A 20,846-nucleotide genomic window follows, 5' to 3' on the forward strand; every position below is an offset into this window, starting at 1 on the left:
ATAAAAATTAATGCCATAAAGCAGCCAATAAGTCAAATTACCATTATATAATGAATGCTCTTTAATAAATATCTAGTCAATTAACTAATGCCCTTAAGTTCTTAACTTGTGTTATGTGGGATTATATATATATATATATATATATATATATATGATATGACACTTGGTCCCGAGTTTGCCTCCTCAAAGTTACCATTCGGATATTTTCTTTTATTTTTTTACTATATAATTTTGAAGATAGACTATTTATATTCTCCCATAAAGCTACCTACCTCATAATTATTAATTATCCCATTATAAATATTAAATTAAACTTACCAAATAAAAAATTAATATATCTCAGTAGTTTTCTAATTTTATTTAAAAGTAAGTTGTTAAATGAAAATATTGTCTTTAATTAAGTAACTAATTTTGTTTAAGTAACTAATTTTGTGTAAAAACATTTGTGCGAATTTAGTTATCCAAACGATGTATATGATCGCTACTGGTGGTCTGAACAATCTGAAAGTTTGATTCCAGTTTCCTCCGACTCCACCATCTACACCCACAGCACTGATAATGCTTATGAACTACCAGCTCAAGTGTTAAAGACGGCTTCCAAAACACGGAACGCGAGCATTCCATTGCAAGTTTTCTGGACCCCGCTAGACACACTTCCTAAATTTTATGTTTACCTTCACTTTGCCGAGATAGAGAAACTTGAACCTGGCCAGCAGAGGCAATTGACAATTGACTTGAACGGTGAGCGCAATCTCTCAGACTCTTTTAAACTTGATTATCTAAAACCACTCACAATAGTCCAAGATGATCCGCCAATTAGCGGTACTGGCGGGACACTATACTTCTCAATAAAAGCGGCTCAAGGGACTACGATTCCTCCAATCCTCAACGCCTATGAGATTTATCGGTTCGTAGAGCTACCAAATAAACCAACTGCCCCAGACGACGGTATGCTTTCTTTCTTCACTTTTTTATTTTCCTTGTCTGGATTATATATGTGCTGTGCGTATGGGAGGCCGGAGTTGATCACATGGGCCAGAGAGTTGGTTCGAAAAGTACACGAAATGCACCAGTACTACTAGCATCCATTTGGTGTCCCTTCATGATGGGTGCGGTGCAACTCTTCCAAGATCACGGCCTTTAATTTAGTGGTTGCAACTCAAATAGTTGCATCCCTTTGCTGTGAGCTGATACTCCTCCCATAGGAAACTTATAGCCATGGGAGAATTACATGCACGGGTTGCACACTATTATGCTTTTTTGGTACTTTTTTATGGTTTCTTTTTTCATCTCAAGTTCTCCCCCCTCTGTCTCTCCCGCTTTATATTTTTCAATCATTTTCTATTGATTCTTGTTTTTCCATCAAAAACTTAAGTTGCTGCCATGCTGGAGATCAAGACCCAGTACAACGTGACTAAAAACTGGCAAGGCGATCCGTGTGTCCCAAGTGATTATTCATGGGAAGGTTTAAACTGCAGTAATGACAATCCTCCAAGGGTCATCTCATTGTGAGTGCACTTCCGAAACATTAACTTCTGTCGATGCATGCTGAAACGCTATTAAACTTTCATTTTGACCGAAACTTCAAACATATTGTGACTCCCTGCTTATTGCATGAGTAATTTTTTTTTTCCTGGATTGCAACTTATCTTTGAACATTTGCAATAACTTTTCCATGTTTCATAATTGCAAGCAGGAACTTGAGCTCAAGCAACTTGACAGGGGAAATTGCAACTTCATTCTCCAAGCTCGAACTAACCCGGTCCTTGTGAGTCTTATTTGAACTGTGATAGATATTTAATGGGCATTCAGTTTCTTAACACCAGTCCTTGCCAGACACCAGCAGGTTGAGCAACACAGTCTGCGAGCTTGAGATTGCCAATTGGCAGATGGACCCCTGCAGATTGCTGTAGATGTTAATAATAGGAGAGAGAACATTGATTTTCAAGTAGTCCATTTATTCAATATTGATTTTCAAGGACAGAAAACAATTGATTAGCTTAACACGCTAATATTCTTATCCAAAATTTTCTTTCCATTTCAGGGATTTGTCATTTAATGAATTAACTGGGCCACTGCTTGAAGTTTTGGAACAACTACCTAATTTGAAAACCCTGTAAGTTGTAGAGCTCTGATCTTGGTGTTGCGAACATGACATTCGGGGAAGAAATTGAAATGATATACTTAGAACTATCTTTGCAGGGATTTAAGAGGAAACAAGCTCACAGGTTCAGTTCCTGAGGCTCTTCTGGAACAGTCGAGGAATGGAAAATTGGTCCTGAGGTTAGGCTATCTTCCTATATACCTCCAATATTCTTTTTTGTCAATCTGCTTATTAATGCGAACTTCACTTAGTTCACTGTAAGGAAAAATTATATTTCCAACAGTAAATTTTTTTGCAAGACAGAAGGCATAATCTAATATATAATATAACTAACTGACCCTGTCATCTTACCTTGATGCCTTGATGCACTTTAAACAAGGGTTGATGCAAATCCGGATCTTTGTCTGTACACTCCTTGTAAGGGAAAGAAGAAAAAGGAGTTTGTCATTCCAGTTCTTGCAGCGTCTATAACAGCAGTCTTGATCCTTTTCTTCATCGTTAGCGCTCTTGCTATATATAGAAGGAAAAGACGATCAGGTAGTTCGTTCTTTATTTTCTGCTCCTGCAGTTGTTATCACAGTTTATATACGTGAGCTTGCTTACAAAGATATAGCACTCAACGGAAATTAACCTTATTTTCTTGTGATACACCGAGGTCTTTGACAATTAAGTCATGAAAAAAAACTATAGATAGAAATAAAAAAGAAAACGATCATGGAAGGAAACTGCAAATGATCGATAAAGGAATTACTTTAGTGGAACACCATGGTAGGTGAAAGTGATGAACGAGCTCATTCTACTCACCTAGTGCTTGGGTTCAATTCTCTCCAGTCATGTTTACACCAAGTCAGAAAATGTAACCTTCTTTAGATTGGCTTCCTGATGCCCTTTCTTGCTCAAACATTAAGATAATATTAAAAATAAAGAGTTTAATCCTCCCATTCGTTATCCATTCACCCTGGAGTTCGACATAGTTGAGAATCTCATTACTGTTTATACTGTACAACCATGGCTTCTCAATCCCCTGTTATCTTGTAGAGTCAAGTAGCCCCAAACTCTTCAATAAGTGGGACACCACTTCTTACCATCTTGAGGCTGACCTTGAAAGAGGAAATAACACATCCTAACATAGACAAGCATGAAATCAAGTACTTCTTCTAGCATTACTCACTGTCAAACTATAACACAGAAACCTAAGCTCAGCACAGCTCTAACATCACTGCATATGTTAATCTGCATTGCCCTTTAGGATAAGTGGACTCTGGATTTTTAATTATAGTAACAAGCATGAGAGATTTAAAACATAAACTATGCACATTACAAAGCAAGCCGCAAACATATTTTTAGCAGACGTGAATGTTTCAATTTTGATAATCTTTCTTGCTGTAGACACGGTTGCCAAATCCAAATCCAGCATCAAATCAAAGAATCGACAGTTCAGCTACTCTGAGGTTGTTAACATAACTAATAACTTCAGAACCATCATTGGCGAAGGAGGATTTGGAAACGTCTACCTCGGCAAATTAGAAGATGACATTCAAGTTGCTGTTAAGCTTCTCTCTCCTTCATCAAACCAAGGGTACAAGGAATTTAGAGCGGAGGTTAGATAAAACAGAAGACACAGTTTTCAATTACTTGAAAGTTTCAAAGACTACAATTTCACGCAACTAAACAATGGAACTCCATTTCGAAACGCAGGCACAACTCTTAATGGTAGTTCATCATAGAAACTTGGTTACTCTTGTTGGATACTGTGATGACGGCGAACACAAGGCGCTCATATACGAGTACATGGCTAACGGAAATCTGCAGCAGCATTTGTCAGGTATTTGCAATCTCGTTTTTAAAGGCTCCTCTCATCCTATGAGTCGCTAGCTATATGTTACCTTCATCAAATCAAAAGTACATCATAGGTTGGCTTCTAGTTAGAGCAAGCAACCTGACACAGTGCAGAATCCTTGGCAAGTCATTTTCTATAGGCAGTCCCATAAGTTTATACAATGAGGATAATGAATCTGCATGTTTCACAGAAATCCGACGGAGATTATTATTTTCTTGTAAAAACCTGGGCTATTTTTTTATGACAACCAAACTGAATGAAACAAAATTGGAATGTTTTTGCTGCAGTGACAAACCCAAATGTCTTAACATGGAATAAGCGACTTTGTATTGCAGTGGACGCAGCACACGGTTTGCAAACAAATTAACGACATAATTATTCATCTTCAGCATCTTTGAATTTCTTTTTTCGTTCGCTTGAATAAGTCCACGTTGTTTACTGGTGGAGTTACAGGGTTGGAGTATCTACATAATGGTTGCAGGCCACCTATCATCCACAGAGATTTAAAACCGTCCAACATCCTACTAAACGAACAAATGCAAGCCAAGATAGCTGATTTTGGGCTTTCTAGAGCCTTTGCCACCGAAAATGATACCCACGTGTCAACTTGCCCGGTTGGCACATTTGGATACGTCGATCCGGAGTAGGTGTTTAGAACTACTGACTTCTGCGTAGCTCTTTTATTAGTATACTGTAGTCAATTATCATGTCCAAAGTTCTAGTGAAATCTATAACACTAAACTTTTTCTCCTAAGTTTTCTACTACCTAAATATGTTTTTGCCCTTGAGGATCGCCACACGGAATCCCATTTTCCAATGCATCCAAAATCTCCAAAACCAATAGAAACTGGACACGCCTCGCTTTATTCACCACTGCGAGTTGTATTATCGTTGTGCTAATGACTCTCATTTGTGTTCTCCTTGCAGATTTGCAACATATGGGAACTTCAAAAAGGAAAGTGACGTCTATAGCTTTGGGATTATTTTGTTTGAGCTTATAACTGGTCGCCCTGCAATAATAAGAGGTCCTATGCAAAACAATCACATACTTGACTGGGTTTCTCCTTTGATTGGAAGGGCAGATATTCAAAATATCGTTGATCCAAGACTAGAAGGAGAGTTCAACACCACTTCTGCCTGGAAAGTTGTGGAAATAGCCATGTCGTGCGCACTACCGGCTGCAATCCAAAGGCCAGGCATGAGTCAGGTATTGGCAGAACTAAAGGAATGTTTGGCTCTGGTAATGACTCATGGGAGAAGTCAAAGGATAGCAACTGAGTGCAGAACTTCGAGCATGCACACAGCACGTTCCATTTCGAGCTAGAATCAGAAATTTCTCCCGTCACTACATAGTTATTGAACAAACTATGCTAAAAAATTCCTTTTATGCAATACGACAAGTCTGTTTGAAGAGCTTATTATATCCTTGTTTCATGTGGGTAACCTTTTTTTTTAATCGAGTATGAGAGAGAATACTATTATGGATTTCTACAGCTTTCTAGGTTCTATTGGACATTTAAATTACAATGATTACTAGTTTGTATTCTGGATGTGCTGACAGTTTTTTAGCCCTTTTTTGTGTTTGAAACATTGTTTGAAAATCCATAGAATCCACATAATGCAGAGGAAACTAAATAGATTTTTTGCGACAATATTAAGGGACCAATTAACCAATATCAATTCAAGTAACTTTCAGAAATAAGATCCTCTTCTTTTATTTATCACCATCCCATGAAGAATCGAGTAAGAAGAAGAGAACGTGACAGCAATGTGTATATGGTAGGGATGTAAGCTAGCAGCCTAGCAGGATAAAGGAGCATAAGCAAGCAAAGCGTTTCAGGCCTCCAAAAGTCGGAAGAAGAAAACAATGTTGGTTGTAGATGGAAGAAAATGTGACTGAGTGAAATCCTTTTAAAAAAAAAAAATACCTTCTTAAAAGTGTTTACTTAGAATAGATAAATTAACTATTTGAAAACCATTCTTTTTAATACAAAATTTTTACAATCACCCTTTTCTACAATACCTTTGTTGAGGCTATAATCTCACTTATATGGATAGTAAGTACTTGTTTGCCCCCACTGTAATATCAGTCAAAACTTTGACAATCTTCAAACTTGATTTTATTTATTAGAATTTCAGTAGCTGAACTCTCTTTAGATCTTACGAATATTCAAATTGTTTTCGTTTGGTTTACATACTCCAAAATAGATCATTTTGATCTTTGTGGAGGTACGGAAAACTTTTTTTCTCTTTTAATTTTTGGATTTTGTTTTTAATTTTATACATTAAGGGAGCATTAGGCATTAGGGATGCTGAGATCGATGTGATGTCTCTAACAATTTATTAATGGAGTTTTTACAAAGAGATCAACATAATCAATCTTATAATCATGGGATCTAAAGTTAGATTAAAAAATACAAAGCAATTTCATTTTGAGACAAATCATAAATAAAAATGGTAAGAAAATAATACGACATATATATATTGATAATAACCTGACATGAAATTTGTTGGAAATATTTTAAAGATAATTATATATTATATTTATTATTAATATTATTTTTTAGATTTATTGAATAGTTATGAGTTATTTTGAAAACAGAGAAATTATAAGGAAATTGTACTGGCCGATCCCTATGGATGTTCGGTCCGCTTCGACTCTTGAGTATCGTACATGCTACATTCTGGCAAATTCATCCTCGTGATAAAGGCACATTTGTGCATCTGCTGCAAATTTTGGATCAAAGTGTCACAATTCCTGTTTCTTTCTTGTGTTTGAATATCAAATCTCCCCAAAAAAAAAAAAAGTACAAGAGAATTATTAAAAAAAAAAATACCAGAGAATTATTTATTTCAGCTTAACATTAAACAATGGCAATAACTTCCTTGTTTTATAATTTCAAGCAGGAACTTGAGCTCAAGCAATCTGACAGGGGATAAGGGGATATCGCTACTTCATTATCCAAGCTCGAACTACTGCAGTCCTTAATTTGAAATGTGATAAACATTTCAGCATTTAGTTTCTAAACATTAGTGTTAGCCAGACACCAGCAGGTTGAACAACACTGCCAACACAGTCTACCAGCTTGAGATTACCAATTGGTAGATGGACCCCTGATTGCTGAGATGTTAATAATTAGTGTATTTGTGGGATTTGATTCCAAGAATTGTATGTAAGTCTTGTTATTTAATATTGGTTTTCAAAACCAATTGTTACTTAACTGGGCCACTGCCACCAGTTTTGGAACTGCTACCTAATTTAAACACTCTTGGAGCTGATCCAGGTGTTGCAAACAATACCTTCAAGGAAGGAAATTGAAGCGATCTACTTGACACTATCTTTGCAGGGATTTGAGAGGGAACAAGTTCACAGGTTCAAATCCTGAGGCTCTTTTGGAACAGTCTAGAAATGGAAAATTAGACCTAAGGTTAGGTTTATTTTTTTTTTCTCTATTTCCTTATTAATGTTAATTCCAGTACTTTATCCTTTTTTTCCTGTACATAGCAAATGCTTGAAGAAGTATATGTTCATTTCTTCATTGTTAAGGAAAAATCCAATTGTAAATCTTGCATGACGACAGCATCATTTATCATATAATTATAACTTGCTGACCATGTCATCTTACCTTGATGCAATTTATGCAAGGGTTGACGCAAATCCGGATGTTTGTCTGTACACTACATGCAAGAGAGAAGAAAAAGAAGTTTGTCACTTGAGTTGTTGCATCATCCATAGTGGCAGTCTTGTTCCTTCTCTTCATCTTTAGTGCTCTTGCCATATATAGTCGAAGGAAAAGAGGAGGTAGTTCTTTCTTTTTCTTGTGATTATGTAGTTGCTATTACAATTCATAGTGTTCGATTGAAAAAAAAAATCATATTCCTTGATATACAAGCCTTCAATAATGTAGTGAAAAAAAAAAAAAAAAGTTAGGGAAATCAAAAGAATGATCATGAAAGAAAACTGTGCAATTGATGATAATTGAATTGCACTCGTGAAACTCCACAGTAGGTGAAAGCGATAAAGTGAATGTGAGATAAGATATAAGATATAAGATATGAGATATGAGATATTAGATAGGATGAGATGAGATATAAGATATGAGATATTAGATGGGATGAGATGAGATATAAGATATGACGAGAGAGATATGAGATGAATTATGAAATTATATGAGATAAAAGATATTAGATGTGAGATGAGATGAGAGATAAGACAAGACGAGATAGGAGATGAGATGAAAGGTGACGAGATATGAGATATAAGATGAAATGTGAAATATGAGATGAGATGAGATATAAGATAAGACAAATGAGATGAGACAAGACGAGATGAGAGATGAGAGATAGGATGAGATAATAAGATGAAATGAGATATGAGATATATCATGCAAGATGACATATGAGATGAGATGAGATGAGATATGAGAAATGAGATATAAAAAATGATATGAGAATATGAGATGAGATGATAAGATGAGATGAAATGAGAAATGAGAAATAAGATAAGATATTATATATGAGATAAGAAATGAAATATAATATATGAGATAAGATATGAGATGATATAAGAGATGAGATATGTTATGATATATTAGATGAGATGATAAGATGAGATATGAGATATGAGATATAAGATATGAGAGATTATATGAGATATGATATGAAATATGAGATATGAGATGAGATAAAATATAACATGAGATGAAAGATGACACAAGATGAAAAATGAGATATGAGATATGAGGTGAGAGATGATATTTGAGAAATGATATGAAAGGAGATGTTAGATATGAGATTTTGATCTTTGTGGAGGTATGGAAAACTTTTTTCCTTTGTTAATTTTTGGATTTTGCTTTTCGTATTTTGTTTTTAATTTCATACATTAAGGGAGCATTAGGATGCTGTGATTTGATGTCTCTAACAATTTATTAATGGAGTTTTTACAAAGAGATCAACATAATCAATCTTACAATCATGGGAACTAAAGTTAGGATAAAATATATCGAGTAATTTCATTTTGAGACAAATCATATGGACCAATCAAATAAAAATGGTAAGAAAATCGTACAACATATATAAATATATATATTGATAATAACCTGAAATTAGGCATGTTCATCTGAGCCTTATTTTTTTTCCAACCTAGTCTGAAATCCAGATAATTGGATTTATCCGAGTTTCAAGTACGGGTTTCAGCCCGGAACAACTTCGGGTATGTACCCGCATAGAAAAATCCGAGTATACCTAGTTCGAGTACTAGGTTTTAAACTCAAAACCTTTTTTTTTTCTCTCGGTTTAAATGTTTTGATATTTCTAGCAACTAAATAGATAGAAACTCAAAAAGAAAATATATATTATGTTCAATGAATCATCTATTTTATGATTATTATTTTTTTTACTTTCTTCTCCATGTGTTTTTTATTAATGGTCAAGATACATCTAGGCTTTGATTAAAAAAAAAAAAATTGGGTGCAACCCAGAAGCCGATTCCAGATTTTTAAAAACTGATTTCAATCCATGTGCATTTATTATTTGATCATTTATAAATAGATTTTTTGACTTATAAGTTAAAAAATTGTAGAAGTCAAAGTTCAAGATTCTCTCATAAAAATATTCAAATATGCTTTTAATCCATGTGCATCCTGTTACTTTTCTCTCAATATTTTCTTCCTTTTCTATTGCAACTACTTTCCACCGACAAAATTTCTACGGCTATGTTTGGAAAGTGAGAATATTTAAAAAATATTAAGAATATTTATGAATAGTTATGAATAGAGATTGAAGTAGTTTATGAGTCCTATTAAGAATATTTTGGATGTATAAAGTATATTGAGTTGTTGACTTTTAGATAGATAATTGAAAAATATGTGAGTCTCAGAGCACTAGCATTCGATTCATCAATGCCAGTGAACTTCAAAATTTGCCTTATTTTACGTTAAAATTGCTGCATTGGATTCATCAAAGAGTAAAAGTTTAAACTTTGAGCTACAATGAATCACTCTCCCTTGTCATATTTGGCGAGCCACTGTTCACAAGCCAAACGTATATTTTATTCATTAATTTCCATCCAATTCCCCGCAGTTTCTTTCCCACGTATTTCTCTCTATTTCTTTGTCTCCCGCGTTCTCACTCTTTCTCTCCCTTTCTCCAATTTTTTCTCTTCCCTCAACATTGTCTCTCTGTTTCCTCAAGCGATTTTCTCTTATTTTCTCTCTTCCCTCAAGAACTGTCTTTCTATTTCCCTGAGCGATTTTCTTCCATTTCCTTCTAATTCTCTCTCTTCCCACTACAAAGATTTTTCCAGTTTTCCTGAGCAATTTTCTCTCAAAAATACAATCAAGCTAACAAGCCCTAATCGACCAAGCTTCCACCCAGCACCACGTTCCACAGTCCAACCCAAGAAGATTTGGTCACTTGTAGCTCCTCTAGGTTCGATACTCACGGAAACAAAGGTAATTTTCTTTGGATTAACTCCTTTCTTTTAGATACTCGTGGTTCTGGAATGGGAGTAAAAGGAAATATGAGTTTCGAGCATTTTTTTTGTTAAATTCCGGAATGTACGTAGGCTATTTTGGTCTTCACCGCATACATCGTGCAAACTAATTCTAATTTCTTTGATTGGATGTTGCTATTTTTAATCATATGCGAGACTTTAGGAAACTCAATGTTTTTCACGACTAGTCAGTCAACTTGAAATTGTTTAATGGTTGGGATTTGATGGTGTTGGAATCATATGGGATGAGATTAATTTTTGTGGGAAGGTATTGGCTGTACAGGTATGATTGAAAAGGGGATGAATCAAAACTTCTAAAAATTGATGAGCTTATGATATTCTTTTGTGTGTTCGTCTGTATCTCTTCCTTGAATGCAAGTGAAGATAAGAGCTGACTTCAGTTATGATATTCTGGAGTGATCTTCAAATATCTTGGTCTCTAGCTTTGCTTGGCTTGGATTATAGTGCTTATTTGTGAATATACCTATGTGTGGTGTTTAGGATGTGGTATCAGCTCCAAGACCCAGTTCACCACCTGTTAGGAGAATAACTGCCACGAAAGACGAGGAAGATAACACAATGGAATATGGATTGCCCTCTTCTCACACTCTTAATGCGGTTTGCTTATCTGGGAACTAGATTTATGTCCCTCATCTGGTCTTTTTCCCCCCTGTTATGTGTAGGTGGTGTGGTGGTCTAGGCAAATTTAGCAGGGCATTCAGTAGGTTATTTTTTAAGGGAATTTGGGGTATAAGTGTGCATAATATATTGAAGGCCTTGCCCGCTCATGGGGCATCTTAATGTATCTAATGCATATTCAGAGGCTTACAAATCATGCCTCATGATCAATGGTGCAAGCTTCTTTAACCAGGCCATGTTCAGTTCGTAGTTTTCTATGCTAATCAACATACTAGTTGTATTCACGTCAACCAATAAGAGCATTGCTTGAAAGATTCATGCATATGTTTAGTTTAGGAAAGCTGGCTTTATGATTTATATTTTGTTCAAATGGAGGGCTTTTCCTCACCTTTGAATATTAGAAAAACTCTCTTCTGGTATAACTGTGGTCCTCTTGCACTGGGTTTCCAGATACATTTTGCACTATCTCTTGTCTTATCCTTATGAAGATGCCTCCATCAAATGTTTTGGGCTTGCCCTAGTTTGCTTGGATGTGGGTCTTATTGGTTTGGGTAAGTTCATATCTATTTAGTAAGTAGTTGGAAGCTTTTTTAGTTTCTTGATGCGCACACCGAAATTTGGTTTACTTGCTAGGAAGAATTTACCTCAGCTGATCTTCAATATCTTTATCCTCATGCAGCAATTGATTCCAGTATTGGACTAAACCCAACTCCTCTTTTAGAGCTTTCAGTTGCAATTGGCAACAAAGATCTCAGTTAGCTTGGGTCAAAGTTGGATTTGATACAGCTTCTAGTTCTTTCCCTCATTAGTTTTAGATGAAATCAATTATTTGGTCTTTCCCGTACTCATTATTTTTTGTATTTAGTCATGTAAATCATCAAGTCAATGGCCTGGAATTTGCAACAATGCATTCTTGATAGGTAAGAGAGTATTTTCCATACTCATAGTTTTAATTCTTGGTTGGTAATCAAAACACTTGCTTCACTGGGGCAAAGGTCATTCGTATGAAAAAAATCACAAACAGAACAAAAGGCTTTCTTAAAATCATTTAAACAAATATGTTTGTTGGTTTTAAAAATTATATATGTGATTATTGGGTAGAAGAAGGGTTGGTAAAATGTGTTTGTTGGATTATTAGATTGAGGAAAAAAATTAATTGAGAAACAATAACTTAAGTACAAATTAAATTATTAATTAACATATGGTTAGTGTAATTGTAAAATATGAAAAAAAAATTAAAAATATTATTATTAAAAAAATAATATTATATTATTATTTTGATAAATCTGATGGCTAATCCAATGTAGGGTTATGGATAGGAAGGTTTTGAATTTATGAAAAATATGTACTTTTCATCAAATTTTGAAGATAACTTTGATGAAGTCAATGCCAATGCTCTCATCAATGATTGATTTTTTTTAATAATGATTTTATTTTATTTTTTATTTATATATAATAGTGATAAATATTATAGTAATTTTATTTTTTATTTATATATAATAGTAATAAATATTATAAAATGTTTGTGAATAGTTATGAGTAGAGATTGAAGTTGGTTTGTGGGTCCTATTAAGAGTATTTTAAGTTATTTGGATGTATGAAGTATATTGAGTTGTTTGTTTTTAGATAGATAATTAAAAAATGTATGGGTCCAATCAATGATTATTTTTTTTAATAATGATTTTATTTATATATAATAGTGATAAATATTATAGTAATTTTATTTAGAGAAATTTTGATACAAAAATGGTTTACTGTATTTAACATGTAAATTATTTTTATCAATACAAAAATATTTAAAAAGTATTGAAATCTGCCCGAAGGTAGCCTTGGCAATAACTAATGCAAGTCTTTCCTGTGGGGTTATGTCCCGAGCCGGCCAACGCTGGTACATAGCAGTACGTAGTTAGTCAATATTTGATTTTACAGTGGCTAAAATAATTTTTAGTTTAAGGTTATTTTTGGATTTTGAGATGAATTATGTTAAATTATTAATAATAGTATTTTATGAATTTTATTAAAATGAGTTTAATTTTTTAAGTTAAAATGTATGAAATATATTAAAATGAGTTTAAATTTTTTATAAAAAATTAAAAAAGTAATAAACTTCATCAATGATTGATAATCACAACTTAAGACTTAGTAGAGCTTAAATAATAAGCTCTACGATTAAAAATTTATTTATTATTTAATAATTATATATATATAATATTTTTAAATATGTTACATTTGTTTAAAAATAATATAAAAAAATATTTTTTGAGTTAAAAATACACAAAATGTCACTTGAAAGTTATAGTGTCGAAAATGTGATAAGATCAAAAGGCGAAATTGTGATTATCTAAAACTTCTATAAATATTTTTGTTTGTTGACAGCGTTTTTAAAATTAAAATTATATTTTTTTACTATCCAAAAATTACTTTAAAGTCAATTAACTTTTTAACTTATTTGGAATTAAAAAATATTTTAATATATAACATTTAAAAAAATCTAATTTTATTCTTTTAAAATTATTTAAACAATTTTTAAAACCTTAAAGCAACTCCTAACAACCTTTAGAATAAACACGTCAACAAGAATTCATCAACACGTTAGTGCTTGTTTATATAATCAGTCAAGTCGTCATACGACAATCAGTCGCAAGAACCGAAAGAGATATAACAAGGAAAATTCAAGATAGTCGAAGTCGAAGTTTTTCTTTCACATTGGTGAAAGGCAGAGAAAGAGAGAGAGAAGTAGAAAAAGAAGAAACCAAGAAATTATTGGGGCGATTCGAGTCGTAGGAGACACGCGTATACCAAACTAGTTCCACTATTTATGGCTGGAGTACCCACGTCTTGCTCGGCAGGGAATTTAGTGAGAAAGACAGATGGATATTGATGCAATTACAAAAATGCTTTTGGTTTTGAAAGCGTGCCTTATTTTTGTTATAGCGACTGCTGTTCTTGGCAACTCAGAACACGCTGCTGCAGGGAACATTAATATTCCTCATGGTGGAAGAAAACTTGCTGAAATTCCAGCAGGTATTTGACTAGAACATGATGTACTGATCTTGAAATTTTTGTTAATCTTAAATTTGTTTCTATTCATTAAGGATAAAATGTCATTGTTCCCTATATATGGGCGTGTATTATTTGCTTCATTTTCCTCCCTACCTAACTTATTTAAAAAATGAAATCAAAATAAGGAAATTTTTAGATGACGTCCCTGAGATTTTTACTTTGAAACCTTATATTTTTTTTTTTAATGATTTTATTTACAAGTTGACATGAAGGATACATCGCTAAAACATTGAAATTTATATTAGCCACTTCAATCTGGCTCAATTTATCTGAGGAGACCGTATATATAACAATTCCTTTTGTATAATTCTCGCTTAATTTGATTGCCAAAATTTCAAGGTTTCATCAGCATTGATTGTGGCAGCAACGAAGATTACATTGAAGAGGCAACGGGTATTTCGTATGTGACAGACAAAGGATTAATAGATACTGGAGTAGCTGAGACTGCATCTCCTAATTTATCTGCACACTACGTACAGCCACTAAAGAACTTGAGAAGTTTTCCTCAAGGAAAAAGGAATTGTTATAGCCTGAAACCGGATCAAGGCAAAAACAATAAGTTCCTTATCAGGGCTAGATTCTTGTATGGAAATTACGATGGCAAAAACCAACATCCGGAGTTCGACCTATATCTTGGGGTCAATAAATGGAGCACAGTGAATAGCACGGTTGCAACCAATTATGAGATTATTCACCTACTCTCAACGGATTACATCGATGTGTGTCTTGTGAACACTGGCCAAGGTGTACCCTTCATTTCAGCGTTGGAACTACGACCTTTGGACAATTCCATATATCCGATCACTGCAGGCGGGGCACTTGTTTTGCATGACCGAAGGGATTTTGGTAGCACTGGACCAGTAATCAGGTGAATCAGTACCCTCATGAGCTAGAAATAGAGTGTTGCTAAAAAGAAAAAAAGAAGAAGTTGGGATAGTTGGGATTTTAGGTGTGTTATTAGGTAATGAATACTTAAACGTACGTACGTCATGTAGTTGTTCAAGTATCATTTTGTTCTTAGTATTTACAGTGTAAAAACATTTCTGCAAATCAGGTATAGAGACGATGTATATGATCGCTTCTGGTGGCCTGAACAATCTGAAAGTTTGATTCCAGTTTCCTCCGTCTCGACCATATACACCAACAGCACTGATAACGCTTATGAATTACCAGCTCAAGTGTTAAAGACGGCTTCCAAAACACAGAACGCGAGCATTGCATTAAAAGTTTCCTGGACCGCGCTGGACACACTTTCTAAATATTATGTTTACCTTCACTTTGCTGAGATAGAGAAACTTGAACCTGGCCAGCAGAGGGAATTGACAATTGACTTGAACGGTGAGAGCAATCTCTCAGAATCTGTTAAACTTGATTATCTAAATCCACTCACAATAGTCCAAGATGATCCGCCAAATAGCGGCGGCAGGAGGCTTCACTTCTCGATAAAAGCGGCTCAAGGAACTACGATTCCTCCAATCCTCAACGCCTATGAGATTTATCGGCTCTTAGAGCTAACAAATAAACCGACTGCCCCAGACGATAGTATGCTTTCTTTCTTCTCTTTTTATTTTCCTAATTGTCTGGATTATATATCATGTGCCGTGCGTATGTGAGGCCGGAGTTGATCACATGGGCCGGAGAGTTGGTTCAAACAGTACACGAAATGCACCACCACTGCATCCATTTGGTGTCCCTTCATGATGTGTGCGGTGCAACTCTTCCAAGATCACGGCCTTTAATTTAGTGGTTGCAACTCAAATAGTTGCATCCCTTTGCTGTGAACTGGATATTCCTCCCATGGGAAACTTGTAGCCATGCGGGAGAATCACATGCATGGTTTGCACACTATTATGCTTTTTTGGTACTTCTTTATGGTTTTTTTTTCATCTCAAGTTCTCCCTCCTCCGTCTTTCCCACTTTATGTTTCAATCATTTTCTATTAATTCTTTTTTTTCCATTAAAAATTTAAGTTACTGCTATGCTGGAGATCAAGATCCAGTACAGCGTGATTAGAAACTGGCAAGGCGATCCATGTGTCCCAAGTAATTACTCATGGGAAGGTTTAAACTGCAATAATGACAATCCTCCAAGGATCATCTCATTGTGAGTGTACTTCTGTCAATGCATGCTGTGAAATTTTAATCACGCTGTGAAACTTTCATTTTGACCAAAACTTCAAACAGATGGTGACTTCCTGCTTATTGCATGAGATTTTTTTTTTTCCTGGATTGCAACTTATCTTTGAACATTGGCAATAACTTTTCCTTGTTTCATAATTACAAGCAGGAACTTGAGCTCAAGCAACTTGACAGGGAAAATTGCAACTTCATTCTCTAAGCTCGAACTAATCCAGTCCTTGTGAGTCTTATTTGAACTGCGATAGATATTTAATTAGCATTCAGTTTCTTAACACCAGTGCTTCCCAGACACCAGCATGTTGAGCAACACAGTCTGCCAGCTTGAGATTGCCAATTGGCAGATGGACCCCTGATTGTTGTAGATATTAATAATTGGAGAGTGTATTTTCTAAGATTTGATACCAGGACTTTTACTTGGAAGGAAATATACTTATATGCAAGTCCTGTTATTTAATATTGATTTTCAAGGACAAAAAACAATTGTTTAGCTTAACTCACTAATATTCTTATACAAAATTATTCTTTCCTTTTCAGGGATTTGTCATTTAATGACTTAACTGGGCTACTGCCAGAAGTTTTTGAACAACTACCTAATTTGAAAACTCTGTAAGTTGTGGAGCTCTGATCTGGATGTTTCAAACATGACCTTCAGGGAAGGAAATTGAAATAATATACTTAGAACTATCTTTGCAGGGATTTAAGAGGAAACAAGCTCACAGGTCCGGTTCCTGAGGCTCTTCTGGAACAGTTTAGGAATGGAAAATTGGACCTGAGGTTAGTCTATCTTCCTACCTCCAATATTCTTTTTCTCTCTCTCCTTATTAATGTTAATTTCGTTTTATTCTCTTTTTTTTTTTTTTTTGTACATAATAAATGCTAGAAAAAGTCTATGTTCATTTCTTCACTCTTAAGGAAAAATTATATTTGGAACTGTAATTTTTTTTGCATGACGGAAGGCACCATCTAATATATAATAACTAACTGACCCTGTCATCTTACCTTGATGCACTTCATACAAGGGTTGATGCAAATCTGGATCTTTGTCTGTACACTCCATGTAAGGGAAAGAAGAAAAAGGAGTTTTTCATTCCAGTTCTTACAGCGTCTATAACAGCAGTCTTGATCCTTCTCTTCATCGTTAGTGCTCTTGCTATATATAGAAGGAAAAGAGGATCAGGTAGTTCGTTTTATATTTTCTGCTTCTGTAGTTGTTAGCACAGTTTATATAGGTGAGCTTGCTTAAAAAGATATAGCAGTCAATGGAAAATAAAAAAAAGAACACGATTACGGAAGGAAACTGCAAATGATCGATAAATGAATTACATTAGTGGAACATCATGGTAGGTGAAAGTGATGAACGCGCTCATTCTACTCACCTAGTGTTTTGGTTCAATTCTCACACACTTACGTTTACGGATACTTTTGAGAGGTCAGCAAAATGTATCCTTCATTAGATTGGCTTCTTGATGCCCTTTATTGCTCAATCATTAAGATAATATTAAAAATAAATAGTTTCATCCTCCACCATTCATTATCCATTCACCCTAGAGTTCGACATAGCTGAGAATCTCATTATTGTCTATACAGTACAACCATGGCATCTCAATCCCCTGCTATTTTGTAAAATCAAGTAGCCCCAAACTCTTGAAAAGGATGATAACACATCCTAACATAGACAAACATGAAATCCTAGACTTCTTCTAGCATTACTCACTCTCAAACTATAATGCAGAAATCTAAGCTCAGCACGGCTATAACATCACTGATTATGGGATTTGGTTGTACAAGCCTGAGGGTTAATCTGCAAGTCCCCTTAGGATAAGTGGACTCTGGACTATTAATTATAGTAACAAGCATGAGATATTTAAAACATAAACTAAGCACATTACAATGCAAGCCGCAAACATATTTTTAGCAGACATGTGAATGTTTCAATTTTTATAATCTTTCTTGCTGTAGACATGGTTACCAAATCCAGCATCAAATCAAAGAATCGACAGTATAGCTACTCTGAGGTTGTTAAGATAACTAATAACTTCAGAACCATCATTGGCAAAGGAGGATTTGGAAACGTGTACCTCGGCAAATTGAAAGATGAAATTCAAGTTGCTGTCAAGCTTCTCTCTCCTTCATCAAACCAAGGGTACAAGGAATTTAGAGCGGAGGTTAGATAGAATAGAAGACAGAGTTTGCAATTACTTGAAAGTTTCAAAGACTACAATTTCACTCAACTAAACAATGGAACTCCATTTCGAAACGCAGGCACAGCTCTTAACGGTACTTCATCATCGAAACTTGGTTACTCTTGTTGGATACTATGATGAAGGCAAAAAAAAGGCACTCATATATGAGTACATGGCTAATGGGAATCTGCAGCAGCATTTATCAGGTATTTGCAGACTCGTTTTCAAAGGCTCCTCTCATCCTATGAGTCGCTAGCTATATGTTACCTTCATCAAATCAAAAGTACATCATAGCTTAGATACAGTCCCATCACTGCACCTCATTGGCTTCTAGTCAGAGCAACCACCTGACACTGCATATCATCCCGAATCCTTGTCAAGTCATTTCCCATAGGCAGCGCCACAAGTTTATACGAGGATATTGAATCTGTGTGTTTCATAGAAATCCGTAGGAAATTATTATTTTCTTGCATGATTGTGAAAACCTGGGCCATTTTTTTATGACAACTAAGCTGACTGAGACAAAATTGAATGTTTTTGGCAGCAGTGACAAACCCAAATGTCATAACATGGAAGGAGCGACTTTGTATTGCAGTGGACGCAGCACACGGTTTGCAAACAAATTAACCACATAATTATTCATCTTCAATATCTTCGGATTTATTTTTTTGTTCGCTTGAATTAAGTCAACATTGTTTACTGGTGGAGTTACAGGCTTGGAGTATCTACATAATGGTTGCAAGCCACCTATCATCCACAGAGATTTAAAACCATCCAACATCCTACTAAACGAACAAATGCAAGCCAAGATAGCTGATTTTGGGCTTTCTAGAGCCTTTGCCACCGAAAATGATACCCACGTGTCAACCTGCCCAGCTGGCACATTTGGATACGTCGATCCGGAGTAAGTGCTTAGACCTAATGACTTCTGCATAGCTCTTTTTTTAGTATACTGTAATCAATTATCATGTCCAAAGTTCTAGTGAAATCTATAACACCAATAGAATGTTTAGGGAAGGAGATAAGATGAAAATTTTGTAAATAGTTTGTGAATAATAATAAAATAGTTTGAGTTATGATGTTTTATGACATTTTGAAAAATAAGAAAAAAAAAATTGAATAAAAATATTGTAAAGTTAAAATATCGTTAGATCATTGCCAAGTCCAAAATTTGAAAAGTTGAGGTTTTGGCTAAAGTCAAAACTATTAGAGATATTAATCCGCATTGGACTATTTATCCCAAAGTCAAAATAATAATAATATAATATTATATATTTTAATAATAATTTTTTAAATTTTCTTTTTTTTAGATTATGCAAATACGTTCCATATATTAATTAATAACTTAATTTTTACTTAAAATTATTGTTTCTCAACTATTTTTTTCTTCAACCTAATTATCCAACAAATACACTCCAACTAAAGGAAGAAAAAAAAAAGAAAGAAAAAGGGGAATTGAACAGTTGAATTTGGAGAATATTTTTAGACTAAAAAATTATTTTGGAAATGAACAGTAGAAGTCCAAACTTGGAGAATAGTTTGACTTTACTATAGTTTAAAAGTGGAGCATTGGAGTTTAGACCACTTTAGTAAAAGTTAGGCAAAATTTGACTAGGCATTGGCCTATGGCTAGTGCTCTATATGTTTTGCCCTTGAAGATCGCCACACGGAATCCCATGTTCCCAATGGATCCAAAATCTCCAAAACTTATTTCCCACTCTTAATTCAATGTACAAAGAATGCTAAAATATGTGGTTTTACAAGTACACCCTATTAGAAACTGGACACGCCTTGCTTTATTCACTAGTGCGAGTTGTATAATTGCTGTTCAAATGACCCTCATCTGTGTTCTACTTGCAGATTTGCAACATTTGGAAACTTCAGCAAGAAAAGTGACGTCTATAGCTTTGGGATTATTTTGTTTGAGCTTATAACTGGTCGCCCTGCAATAATAAGAGGACCTATGCGAAACAATCACATACTTGACTGGGTTTATCCTTTGATTGAAAGGGCAGATATCCAAAACATTGTTGATCCAAGACTCGAAGGAGAATTCAACACCACTTCTGCCTGGAAAGTTGTGGACATAGCCATGTCATGTGCACTACCAGTTACAATCCAAAGGCCAGACATGAGTCAGGTATTGGTAGAACTAAAGGAATGTTTGGCACTGGTAATGACTCATGGGAGAAGTCAATCGATGGCAACTGAGTGCATAACTTCAAGCATGCCACACAACACTTTCCATTTGGAGCTAGAATCCGAATTTGCTCCCGTCGCTAGATAGTCACTAATCAAACTATGCTCAAAAGTTCCTTGTATGCAATATGACAAAGTCTGTTTGAAGACCTTATTATATCCTTGTTTCATGTGGCTATCTTTTCTT

The 20,846-nt window shown here is 34.7% G+C and overlaps 2 protein-coding genes across 2 annotated transcripts; both read left to right on the top strand.

Moving 5' to 3' along the window:
* Nucleotides 1-932: 932 nt before the first annotated feature.
* LOC108983786 (putative leucine-rich repeat receptor-like serine/threonine-protein kinase At2g19230) lies at nucleotides 933-5,378 on the top strand. The gene is made up of 12 exons (XM_035691943.1): nucleotides 933-948; nucleotides 1,376-1,508; nucleotides 1,697-1,768; nucleotides 2,045-2,116; nucleotides 2,203-2,283; nucleotides 2,484-2,601; nucleotides 3,084-3,138; nucleotides 3,494-3,705; nucleotides 3,803-3,929; nucleotides 4,232-4,294; nucleotides 4,398-4,587; nucleotides 4,872-5,378. Exons 2-12 carry the CDS (start codon nucleotides 1,384-1,386, stop codon nucleotides 5,266-5,268), a joined length of 1,512 nt encoding a protein of 503 aa, XP_035547836.1. The 5' UTR covers nucleotides 933-948; nucleotides 1,376-1,383; the 3' UTR covers nucleotides 5,269-5,378.
* Nucleotides 5,379-7,558: 2,180 nt separating this feature from the next.
* LOC108983785 (putative leucine-rich repeat receptor-like serine/threonine-protein kinase At2g19230) lies at nucleotides 7,559-20,846 on the top strand. Its single transcript, XM_035691566.1, has 14 exons — nucleotides 7,559-7,609; nucleotides 10,309-10,396; nucleotides 14,479-15,007; nucleotides 15,194-15,681; nucleotides 16,110-16,242; nucleotides 16,426-16,497; nucleotides 16,812-16,883; nucleotides 16,971-17,051; nucleotides 17,297-17,454; nucleotides 18,237-18,442; nucleotides 18,540-18,666; nucleotides 19,005-19,070; nucleotides 19,175-19,364; nucleotides 20,321-20,846. Exons 1-14 carry the CDS (start codon nucleotides 7,559-7,561, stop codon nucleotides 20,745-20,747), a joined length of 2,688 nt encoding a protein of 895 aa, XP_035547459.1. The 3' UTR covers nucleotides 20,748-20,846.

This window comes from Juglans regia, chromosome 7 (assembly GCF_001411555.2).
Source record: "Juglans regia cultivar Chandler chromosome 7, Walnut 2.0, whole genome shotgun sequence".
Classification (NCBI taxonomy): Eukaryota; Viridiplantae; Streptophyta; class Magnoliopsida; order Fagales; family Juglandaceae; genus Juglans; species Juglans regia.